Source organism: Xenia sp. Carnegie-2017, unplaced genomic scaffold, assembly GCF_021976095.1.
Source record: "Xenia sp. Carnegie-2017 unplaced genomic scaffold, XeniaSp_v1 HiC_scaffold_20, whole genome shotgun sequence".
Taxonomy (NCBI): domain Eukaryota; kingdom Metazoa; phylum Cnidaria; class Anthozoa; order Malacalcyonacea; family Xeniidae; genus Xenia; species Xenia sp. Carnegie-2017.
Genome location: NW_025813483.1, coordinates 6062387 through 6075063, shown reverse-complemented (window position 1 = coordinate 6075063; position 12677 = coordinate 6062387). Strand labels below are relative to the sequence as shown.

The following is a 12677-nucleotide window of genomic DNA, read 5'->3' as shown; positions in this document are numbered from 1 at the left end:
CAATACATCGATAGTCAGCTTGGTATTTCAGTCAATATTATTGTGAATCCTTTGGCCAAACCCCCTTCTTATTTGAACGATAGAAAATATATCTCATACTTCACGTCGTTTGTGCTTCCGTTATTCTTTGTTATATTACAGCAAATGTTGTATCAAACAAAACCCCAACTTTGCTGCTGACGCAAAAAAAAGAGTAGGCGTGTGTGGGGCTTGACGTCACAAAATAATGACTGCAACTAATGACACGAACATAAGTAAGATCAGAGACCTTAGAAATAATTGAAAAGCACTTGTACGCAGTATCAAATTGAAAATGAATGAAACTGAGCTTGGACTAGATAACAGTGTGGCGCAGCAATCTTATGACAACGATACCGCCATTCAGATAAACGGCTTAGAGAAGACAAGTGGAGCAAAAAATTCACAGTTCAATGGGGTGTATGAGAGCAGAGGTTTTAAAAATGAAGACGAGGAAGACACTTCCTTAGGTTATTGTCTCTACATTGTAAATCATCATCGCTTGGCTTTTGGTAAGTTTTCTATCTTAAAATGATCTTGATTTGAAACATTGCTTTAGTCGATGAAAAGTTTGGTGAAAAGTAATTAAACTATTTACAAGAAATGATTTGTACGATACTATACAGAACGGAATCGAAATAGGATTGTTAACATGAAAAAGCGCCGTAGGCAAATTGTGTTAGCAACCACCATTTGAAAGGTGTTACTTATGTATGTTAATTTTGTGCATTTATGCATTTTATTCACTTTGATATGTTCATCCAATGAAACGCTAATTGTAATTACATTCTATTCTAAGTGAAACGGAAATTATACTTAATATATATGTAAATTATAATTTTAGCAGGTCATGACAATGACAGTGCGGTGTTATAAACACAGTAAAAATTGTTATACTAAGCATTTCTGATAAACTTTTATAACTATTGCACATAGCTTCTTAGGTAATGTGTATAGTACATTGTTTAGAATTATAAGAGCTTCTTCATACGGCTTAAAGTTTTGTATTCGCCAATAAACTGAATGTTTCCTAATGCTTGAGATGAAATACTTTAAAAAACACAGGTGATTATAAAATATTAACGCAGCAATGTCTTTTTGTCACTTTGTGAGCCTTGGCAAATTTATATATTCTCCGTCATGTTTGATAAAGATCGATTTTTCACCTTGCAAACATGTATTGTTAATATAATTCAGTCGACAAGACTGCAATTATTGATTTATTGAACGTTATATCTATCTATCTATCTATCTGACAATAAACAGTTAATAAAACAGTGTTTTAACCCAACAGCTGACAGCCTTTAATAAAGATGTTTTTAACGTTTCTCTTTTTTCAACATGAGAAATTAAGGGAAAACAAGGGGGGGGGATCCTTAGGGAAACCCCATCTATGCTAATTGCGCGTGCGTAGTACGGGTCTTTTAAGTGTGCGCATGCGTTCATAGCACATAAAATGGTAAGTTGTATTTATCGAAGCACGTAAATCGCAAACTTTAAGGGAAGATTTCTTTCAATTTCCCACCTGCTTATTTTGGGGAGCAACGGATTCTGGTTAAAGAGGTTATCATCTACCTACGTAAAAAGTATGTTCCTCGCGAAGGATGCAACATGAAATGCTCATCCCACGGCCTACAGGGTGATTGTATGTTACGTCACGGCCGCCATGTTGGTGGTCATGTAGAAAAGAATATCAGGCATTTCAAGTGAACGACAAGTTTTTTTAACGTAAACATGTTTCGGCATGCTTATGCCATTTTCAGTACAAGGAATGACTATGTTATCTATTTACAGTTTTATTTATATTATTAAAGTGAGAGTGTATCGAAGTACTATAGATGATGGAATTATTTACAAGTTGAATATAGTGTTGGCATAAGCACGCCGAAACATGTTTACTTTGAAAAAAACTTGTCTTTCACTTGAAATGCCTGATATATATAGTGCTATTAAGAAATTATAGAAAAGAATATTTTATTAAGGTTATTGTCGGCACCACGCACCAGCCGTGGTGGACAAGCCACATTGTTCGATAATTCCCTGGAGTTTGGTTGTAATCCACGAATATAGTCAGTATAGTATTTAGCAAACACGACGCTTCGTCTAAGACGTCGTGAAAATGCCGTGCATGCGCCTTTTACTTCCCATTCACTCTTCGCCGGCAGTCGTGTTGACGACTACGACGTGAAAACATACAATTTGACGTCGTATCGACGACGGCTGAAACAAATTCAATTTTTGGACAAAAATAAGGAATTATTCTTGATATTTGCATCTCAAAAGATTATATTGGCCTAAATATATTCATTTAAGAAATACTTGTTTTGTAAACAAACAAACAAACAAATAAACAACCCGGGGTCAGCTCTAATTTAGGAGTTTTCCTCGGAGTCAATACAATTTTAGTCACAAAGCCGTATGTCGATGATTTTGCTTTTACTCATATATATTTTGAAATGAATATACTGCAGTACATATTTTATATCAAAAAAATTGTTTAAAATGATTGGAAAACCGTTCCAGCAGGAAAAATGCCTAAATGCATAAAACTTGTTTTATGCTATTCTTTGACGAAGTCCTACAAAAGGTCTGCTAAATCACAAATACTTTACGACGTGTGCGTCCTAGACCCAGATCCCTCGCAAAAATTTGATGACGTCTCAAGCCTGGTTCTCATTAAGTCGCTTGAGTCATCCGAGTCGTTCCGAGTTGTTTCGTTGTTTTTCAAAACGAATGGGAGGACTCAAGCTATGGAATTCTCATATATTCATACTAGCGCTGCCGAGAGACTGTTTGATTAATTTCTGACTGAAACGACTCGGACGACTATATGACAACCAGGCTTTAGACAAAACGTCGTGTTTACTAAATCACTCTAATATAGTCAATAGTCCACTGTCCATACTCCAAAGTCTAGTCAGTTTTAGCAACTGCCCACCAAATCATCGGAAATTCCTCACAGGTAGTGATGTAAAAGGATGCGTGGGAAATGATGCAAATAGGACGTGATTAAATAATTCATCTCTTCTATACGCACTATACGCAACTTTTGTCTTTGCCACAGTTCAGTATGCAGAATGTTTTTAGTCAGTGATACTGAATGAACGTGAAACGCATCTTTTCTCCCTTCTATGGAAAGGCAATATTGTAATATTGATATCACACAATATTTTTCGAGACTATAGCTCTAAAGAACAATAAGCAATCAATTTAGAAACAAAATCGGATGTCAATATTTATCTTATGTCACATGCAACATTATAAGCATTTTATTGGAGGGGTATTGATTTTACTTACGTCAGCCATGCTTGAGGCTGATACAAATAATTGTGAATGCTATTGTAAACTCCAGCAGATGGGGATTTTGTTGTTTGGTAAATCGCAAAAGATTTGTTGCAATTCGAGAATTTACGTAAATTGAATTTTCCGTAGGATTAGTGTTGTTACAGTTGCAGTCAGCACGGAAATATACCCAATATTAGACAATACAAATTCATAGTTCCCATTTCAGCTATTTTCGTGTCTTAATACAAAAGAATATTTTAATGAAACAATCATGCACAGCACCGACTGGTCAAACAAATTGAACTCTGTGTTTGAAACACCCAGCAGTTGATTGCAACCAAAGAATACATTATTTATTCTACTACACACTATTTATCTTTGCCATGGTTTTATACGGAAGCGGATCAAGCGTTCATCAAAATAAATTGTAGCTCCTCAATTTCAAATTTAAAGTACTTTCAGAAAATCCCTATTGGTTTTGAATTTCTAAAGAATTACCATCTGATTTGCCTCTAATAAGAGCTTAGAAAAGTAAATATATGCCAAAATGTGCTGCAGTAATTTATTTTGATATACCTTTAGATCCGCCACCGGTTAAAAAATAAAACGTCGCTGTCCCTGTTTATTATGTTTAAGTGTTCGTAGCTAAGATGTCTATTTAGTTTTGTAATGTTTATCAAGCGATAGCTAATTGAGCAAAGTAATTTTTTTATGTATTGATTCGTCGACATTTTTCAGGTGCAGCTAGTGTCATTTAATTTAATATTGTGCTACGCAAAACAGAATAGTAAACTTCAAACACAAAAATGAAGAAATAAGCAAGCAAAGAGTTAATCGTTTTTACCCATGAATGTTTTCACGGTTCAGGCTTCTCGTCGATGGAGTGCATCAATTGGAACGGGAAAGCACAATTTTTTGTAAGCTTCAAGCAAACGACAATAGCGATGACGCGTCACAGTATAGGGATTAAAAAATATGGTGTGTCACTTCGTTGTGCAACACAATGCTGTATGTATTATTAAAATGCTGGCTGCGGTCATAGCTTCTTCCCCGGTACTTTATGAGCATCAATGAAATAGTGACAATTTCAAGCGCTTTCCTACACGCATGCAAGCCGTTTTTTAAATAAAGTTTGAAGAGCCAATAGTATCATAATAATGCTTTCGATGATTTCCGGCATGAATGAATTTTTCTTTCAAGTGAGTAAAAGAAAGATTTTCTTTCGGAAACAATGATGGGAGTAATATTTCTTAAAGAAAAGATTAAAATAAATTCTGTACATATTGTTAAACTATTATTTTTTTTGTTCATTAAGGCATAACCCTTGGCGCCCACCTGCTTATGATATTACTTACATGCATTTTGCTAGCTGCTGGTTATAATATTGTTCCGATCAACTTCGAAGAACTTCCACTTGATCTTGGGGACGATTCAACCAAACTTCGAACAGACGCTTGGCTTTATGTCAGAGATGACCCTTCAGTCGTAAACCTGGTTGGGAATCAGAATAAGAGAGTTATAGAATACCAGCCGTTAACCCTTTATTATGAAGATGAAGGGAATGTATTTACCAAAGAGAATTTGTTGAGTATAAAACAGCTTGAAGACGAATTATTTAACATCACTGATTACCAAAACAAACTTTGTCAATTAGAGTACAACAACTTGACAAGTTCTTGTAAGAAACCTTTATCCATTCTTCGGTTCTTTGATGGATCGTACCGGGGGATCGACCCAACTCTTTATGATCCAGATTTTGACAACATATCTGCAGTCCTTAATGCTGCACAAAGAACAAGTCTAAGCAGGGCTATTTTGAATTTTCATCTCGGGAAAAACTCTTTGATTGAGCCAAGTAAATCTCGTTCAAAATTTACTCGGACACTTGTGTATTTTGGTTGGCCCATCGAAGGCTTTAACAACACCGACGATCGCGACAAAGACCAAAAAGAAAAAATAGATAAGCGAATTGTGGACGTACTTGCGTCAAAGCTGGAGAGAAAATATGAAGACGGTGTTGGAAAACTGGATTTTGTCTATACAAATCGTGCTTTGAGAAATGATGCCATTGTAAAGCAAGTTGTGCTTGATATGATGTTAGCCGTGGCTAGTTTTGTGTTTATATTTATCTTCATGTGGCTGCAGACTGGATCACTGTGGATCACTGCGTTCGGGATATTCTGTGTAGTTTCTAGTTTTAATATTGCCAATCTAATTTACCGAATCCTTTTTGACTACAGATACTTCGGAATTTTTCACGTTTTATCGATTTTCATCGTCCTCGGGATCGGTGCGGATGATGTCTTCGTGTTCATGGACACCTGGAAACAGTCTGAAAACACCTTGCACCAAACCCTTGCAAAGCGTTTAAGTAAAGTTTACAAAAGAGCAGCCAAAGCCACACTTATTACATCATTTACGACAATGATGGCCTTTTTGTCCAATGTTACATCTCCACTGTTAGCAATATCATCATTTGGACTCTTCTCAGCAATCCTTATAATTGTGAACTACCTCTCGGTTATTTTGTTTTTTCCAACTGTGATAATCATGCATCATCGAGATAGAAATGGCAAATGCTTCTGTTGGCCGATGTGCAGCTTTAAACCATGGAAAATCAACGAAAGTACGGAAAATGTTGAGGAAGATCAAGAAAGAAGAACAATATCGCAACGTATCGCTTATTTCTTCGAGGAAACGTTCGTCAAGTACGTTGTCACCCATAAAATCACCCGTTGGGTTGTTCTTTTTTTATTTACAGTAATATTGTCTGTGTCCATTGGTTTTGCATCTCAGCTAGAGCCCGATACTGAACAGGTATAGTATAGTTATTTATTTAGCGATTATTCTTTGATTGTATTTTGCATCGAGCTTAAAATCTTATATAAGTATATCGTCAGTGCAGTATAGAAGTTATTGGGAGCTTTAGCGAGTACGACTACTACTGCGAATTACGTCATTTTGGCGCGAAAACATTGTTGTGATTATGACAACAACAATTAGGCTGCGTTTACACTATACCGGATTCGCTGATCACGACATCTTCATTTGGTTTCATGGGGTAACTGTTCAGAGTAAAAACCTATTAAGCTGATAGATTTAGTCTATTTGCTTGTGCTTCTGACGTTGAACAATTTCACTGCCTTTTAATTTAAAGAATATTCAACCTTTTACGATAGCAATCCGATATAGTGCAAACAGGGCCTTAGCCATCATCAACCTGGGTACGACGTTTTTTGAAAACTGTTAAAGCAATGAAATTAGTTACATTTTTTTGATTGCGTCAGATATTAGCTAGATAAGAATACTTCTTTGGATGATATGGGCTATACTTCAACAACTTTTTTAAGCGCAGATGTACAATTAAAACAAAAGTCTGATCAGCAAAACTTCCACACATCTCGGACGCAAAGTGAATTGCATACAAACAGTAAAATATTGCAATTATATAGTCTATAAAATGCAAAAAAGTGAAGATTTTCTTCTCTAAGGAGTCCTTTATTGTCGCAAAATCATTATTACCGATACATTGACATTATAATTGACAAATAAAGGCGTAGCTGTTTCACAAAAGGTGGTGTCGTTTGTTTACAACTTAAACAACATTTTGAAGAAGCGAGAGCAACAACAAACTTCCTTGTGCCATTCCCTTACACGGGGAAATTTCTTACTTGTAGTCGTATTCGTACTATTGTGAAAGAAAACATTTATTGCTTTATGAATATGACACTAGTATCGATTGACATGTGACCTTCAATGGATAATTAATTCCAAAGATTAGAAATCTTGTCCGATCTTTATAGGAATTTCGTAGCTGTCAGACTATTCTTTCAGTTCGTTTACTCATCATATTTCAAATGTAAACTTAACTGACAATTGAAAGATTTTCTCATTAACATTTTTTAAACTATAGATCAATCCTTGGTCAGATAACACCAACTGGGGGCGAGCTCGGTCACTGTCCAAAGATGCCTTTCGTCCAAGTCAAGAAGACAATGTTATTATTGTTAACATTATTTGGGGCTTAAAGGAGCAAGATCGTAGTGACTGTCATCATACCGATTTTGAATGTGAAGGGAAAACTGTATTTGACGAAGGCTTTGATCTTAATCCACCACCCTGTCAAAATGCTGTTTTGGTATGTCAACTTACATTGTGCTTATTCGAAGTTAGACACAATTAATAGTATACGTTGCATATGTGTTTTGACTTAGCTTGTTAAGCATTCACAAAAACTCATATTTTCTGTCGTGTTTTTATTCTTTTTAAAGTTCTAACAATTGTAGGTAAGGAAATCTTTCTTCACAGGACCTGCCATGTTTTTCAAATCCAAAGTAGCTTGTTAAAGTTTCACTGCTTTTCATCAAATTCTGTTATTCATAATATTTACATTTAACCGTTGTCTGTTCAGTTATAGACACTCAGGTATGACGTCATGGGTAATAAGAACTAAAAACGTCGTCACTGAGGCTAGTGATCACTTTTTGTTCTTTTCACGAATGACGTACATCTTATCCGTGTACCTATAACTGCAAATACAACGGTTGAATTTAATGTATTTGTTTTATATGATAAATCTGAAAAATCCCCATTTTTTCTCCTGCAAACTAAGGTGTTTTTTGAAAATTAAAATAGTGAAGATGTTATGCTATCACGCATTACAATCTATAGGATTGAAGAAATCGCAATGGCTAGTTTAAGTCACGTGCTAGAATGTGATTTGCTAACAGAATAAACAAGCAATTAATGGCTGATCAATTTTAGTTGAAATTGCTTTATCAAAAACGAAGTACAAATCAACATTTGAAAACCGGGCGCTTTCTTTTCTTTTTGCTCAAATACATAAACTGCCTCAACTAGGTCTTCTTTATTTTCCTATTTAGGGATAAGTTCAGGTAAATTATGAAGTAATTTCGCCGTTCATTTGTAATTTGAAAACAGTAAATTCTGTGACGTCAATTCCGTGCGTACGTCTTCTTATACATCATTGCTTTGGAATTCTTATCGTTATTGTAAAAAATCCAATTGCACATTTTTGCAATGCAATTACAGATAAAATGCACTAACATCATCAATTGCAAGCTGTTGAGAAAAATTTCCAGACATAGTATTACATTTGTAACAGGTATAAGAGCATTAATTTCAATACAGCAACGATTTTTCTTAATAAGTATTTTTACAACTTGCGATGAAAAACAAGATAAAAAGATTGTAGGAATTCAACTATAAAACTTGCAAACTTGTTTTGAAAATTTGTTTCAGGAGAAATATCTTTGTTGATTTTTTAGGAACTTTGCAGAAAGTTTAAAAATTTGACTCGCCTTGAAGAAGAAAATTTGAAGTTACGAAGAAGTCAGGTTACAGGGGAAGTCGAAATTGAATGTATCTTTCAACGGATGAATGATTATTTAACGGTAAAAAGAATATTCTACATAGCATATCGTTGTTAATGTACCTCGGAAAGTATTTTGATTTTTCACATGAACTAAATTTGTTTAAGTCTGTAGTGGTTATAATGTTAATCTACAATTGTTCATGGATATTTCTTCTGATAGATGTTTGAGAGGAATCACATTTTACAGAAACTTTTCATAAGGCAACTAGCGCTGTGTTCTTAACACACTTTTATTTTTTCGTCTACTCATTTCAGGTTGAAAGTAACAAATCGAAATATCCTGTAGATACGAGTTTCAGCTATCCGCTGAACGCAGAGAAGGTGGGAAACTTGATGAAGTATAATCCTCACTTATATAACGTTTCGCTGCCTGATACCTACTACAGATTCTTTGAAGTTGGCATGGGCTATTTTCTGACTGATGGTGGCTCACCAAATTTCGCTTCGTCGTATGACTTCGAAAAGTATGAAAGGTTGATTGGTGGCCAGGTGGATCCATCTTCCTTACAAAGTAGTCGAAATCTATTAGGTGATGCAATTGTTGTCAGTTAATTTTTGTGAAGATGAGTTGATAGATTGTTTATTTGCTTACTGAAAACACCGCGCGTTGCTCATTAAAATTCATAAAATTGGTTTTTCTCTGGTAGGCAAGAGTGATGGGAAGTTTTTTTTATTCGGGCTTGATTTACATTTGAAATGACATTTTTCATGCATACTCACACATATTTCTTTAATTAAAACACAGGGAATAGATATGGCAATCGTCTCTTGTATGCTTCAATAGCTTTAAATACAACATTAAATCCTGCAATTTTGGGTTACGAAAAAGGTCTAGTTGTTCATGATTATTGGGAAGAATTTGTCAAAAAAGAGGTGAGATTTTCAAGTTTTGAGAGCTGACTGACTTTTTAGTAAACATATTCATTTATCATTGCACATCAATGCAATAACAACGCAAAATATGCTTAGATTTAAAATACCACTTAAATCTATACGCCCATTTCTAAAGGCTATTTATTACGTCCTTTTTTCCCTATTTTTACTAGATATATAGAGCTTGCAAGAAAAGTCTACTGATTTGATATTTGAGTGTTTTATTGCAATCAGAAAATACAATAACAAGAATATTTATAAAAATAGTTAATAGCTTCCCAAACAAAATAATATTGTTGACGAAACCTCACCTTCTGGAGAAGCAATTTTCAGGCAAATTGGTTTTTACAATATCTCATGTCTATTGGCAGTTTATCGTATCGCGTACTTGTATTTGTTGTTTAGGTTCCATGGGTAAACAGATAAATGTGTACGCTTTCTTTGCAGTGGAGTTAAGCTTTCTGCGTGCTTAAGCTCTAGCATTCTCATTCAGAAATTTGGCTGCCCTTCTGCATGCTCAAAAAGATATAGACTTTCCAAATATACCTTCATGTGTTGAACAACCATGATTGCTTATTTGTACAGTTCAATTTTGCACACTTTAATCTATTCTAAGTATCCGACGTGGCCATGTTTAAATTCTATTGTAAATTTTTTTGCATTACAATGCTTTTATACTCAAATACTGACTTTCTACGTCCTGGGCCCATAACCGGTTGATTTTTAAGTGTTTTTAGGTAATGAGAAAAGACAACATGCAAAGAATATTTATACAAATAATACAAAAAATACTTCATGGCCTCCCAAATAGAACATGTGTTCCGTGCAAACAATACTTCATACGCCAATAATATATAAATAAATAAGAAAGTGAATGGTTTGAACCCGGGAGTATCGATACATGGCTGTAAATGTATACAACCAAACGAATTATTAAGCATATTACTTTAGACAATTCCACAGTTACAATACGCAATTGACACCCACACACCCGTACACATTATACGATGACGTATGAACCAGACAACAAGTCGGCAAACCTGACGCTTACTCCTCACCTAACTCAGACGATGATTACCGCTAAGGTTGCTGAAATATCAAATGACACCAACACTAACAGTCCTTCTCGGGACTCTACTAACCTGGACGATCTACATGTACAACCATTTATATATAGTGTATCAATACATATTGTTATAACACTTCATATAACAATATATTGCTAACTCATCTTGTGTAAGGGCTTTCATAATGATTGTTCTTGTATTGTTGTAGATGAGAAACATGCCATCGTCATGTAACAGTGGATTTCAAGCAACCGTTTCCGCACAGAACGAATGGCAATGGTTAAAAGTACAAAAGGTGAGTTATCTGTACTTTCGTTCTTAAATCATTTAAGAAATCCTGCAGCTTTTGCTGTTGATGATAAAAACTATTAAAACCATCAATATCCTTTTCCACGACAACAAGTACAACAGATTACATTTTTTCTGTTGATTTCCTACAGTATTTCCATTAGCGCTAAGGCTTTTTTAAACTGCATGCCGATTTCGGATATTGTAGCATGCTGATATATAATTACACTTCATGTTTTTATGCTTATTTAGGTCTTGGTAAATAGTGCCATATCAGGTATTGCCATTGGTATAGGTCTTGCCTTAGTTGTTCTTGTGCTGGCCACGACCAATGTAATCGTCGGCATTTTCGCAACTATAACAATTGCTATGGTCACGTGTGGTGTATTGGGTTTGATACCAATGCTTGGTTGGAAACTGGGGGTCTTCGAATCCCTCAATCTAACACTTGTCGTTGGTCTTGCTGTTGATTACGTCGTTCATTTAGCTGATGGATACATGGAGTTAAAGAATGAAGACAGAGTTACCAGAGTAAAATATACATTAGGTCATGTTGGTATTTCTGTATTCTCCGGAGCTTGCACAACTTTAGGCTCGTCCGTTTTCATGCTGGCAGCAAAAATTATCTTTTTCCAGCAATTTGGCATCTTCATCTTCTGTACAATAGGGCTTTCTATTCTCTATTCCCTCTTTTTGTTCACTACGGTCCTCGCCATGATTGGACCTGAGGGAAAAACTGGATCGTTGCTTCCTCTATGGAAAAGAATTAAAGATTTTGCTCGTGGAAAAAACGCGAAAAAGCACGAAGATTGCAAAACCTGCAATGGGAAAGGTTATCACAAGATTGGTGCGGACAATGAGAATACCAGATTGTAGCTGAAATTCAAACCTATTTTTTAAGAACATTAGTTTCCATTTAATCTGTATGCAGTTTTGTAATTTCGTCACGAATTGCAAAAAAAGTAAAACAAAGATTTTTACTCAAACTAAAGTGTCGCTTAATACCCAGTATGATTTTTGTAGATATCTACATAATTATTTGTAAAAATTACGTAGAAGCACAATTGAAATCATTAACTGAATGTATAAAACAAACTTTTTTTATAGCAAACATGTTTCGGCAATCTTATGCCATCGCCAGTGAGAACAAATGGGCTAGCTATGTTACACGAATGTTCTGTACTAAATATGAAATTCGATTAGTTATTTGCAGGTAATAGAGTTACAATTATTTACATTAAGTAATTATCATATGAAAAGCAGGTGATACGTGAAGTGACAACATTGAATGTATATAGCATATACTTACAAGCTGAGAAAGATGTTAACATGGTGAACCTGCTTATTAACTTCAGATTTGAACTTATTTATATGCAAGGCTTCTTTAATTTTAAGAGTGGAAGAGAATTTGTCAGCTTTAAGAATTGTAAAACAGGCTTCTTTATAATGTAATTTGCAGTTAGGTGAAGATACGAAGTGTTTGAAGATGTGTGAATTTTTGTCGGTAGAGGTATGCTCTCTATCTTTAATAAGATTTGAATTTGGTGGTATTATTAATAATTAATAGCAGATTCTCTTATAAATTTATTTTTCCATTATAACTATTCCATTACCTTTACCTGGTTTCAATCGCATTTGTCATTGTTCCTCGATTAATATTACTTCAGATCTGATGTAGTTGGTCTGTATGATGAGAACTTTGTGCCATGTGAGCAAATTCATTGTTTAGTAGAGTATGTTCTTCTTTATTG

At 34.8% G+C, this 12677-nt stretch overlaps 1 protein-coding gene across 1 annotated transcript; it reads left to right on the top strand.

Moving 5' to 3' along the window:
- Positions 1–279: 279 nt before the first annotated feature.
- Positions 280–12275, top strand: LOC124442448 (protein dispatched homolog 1-like). Its single transcript, XM_046992948.1, has 8 exons — positions 280–530; positions 4619–6120; positions 7217–7441; positions 8592–8717; positions 8954–9227; positions 9444–9571; positions 10847–10933; positions 11179–12275. Exons 1-8 carry the CDS (start codon positions 314–316, stop codon positions 11800–11802), a joined length of 3183 nt encoding a protein of 1060 aa, XP_046848904.1. The 5' UTR covers positions 280–313; the 3' UTR covers positions 11803–12275.
- The last annotated feature ends 402 nt before the right edge of the window (positions 12276–12677 follow it).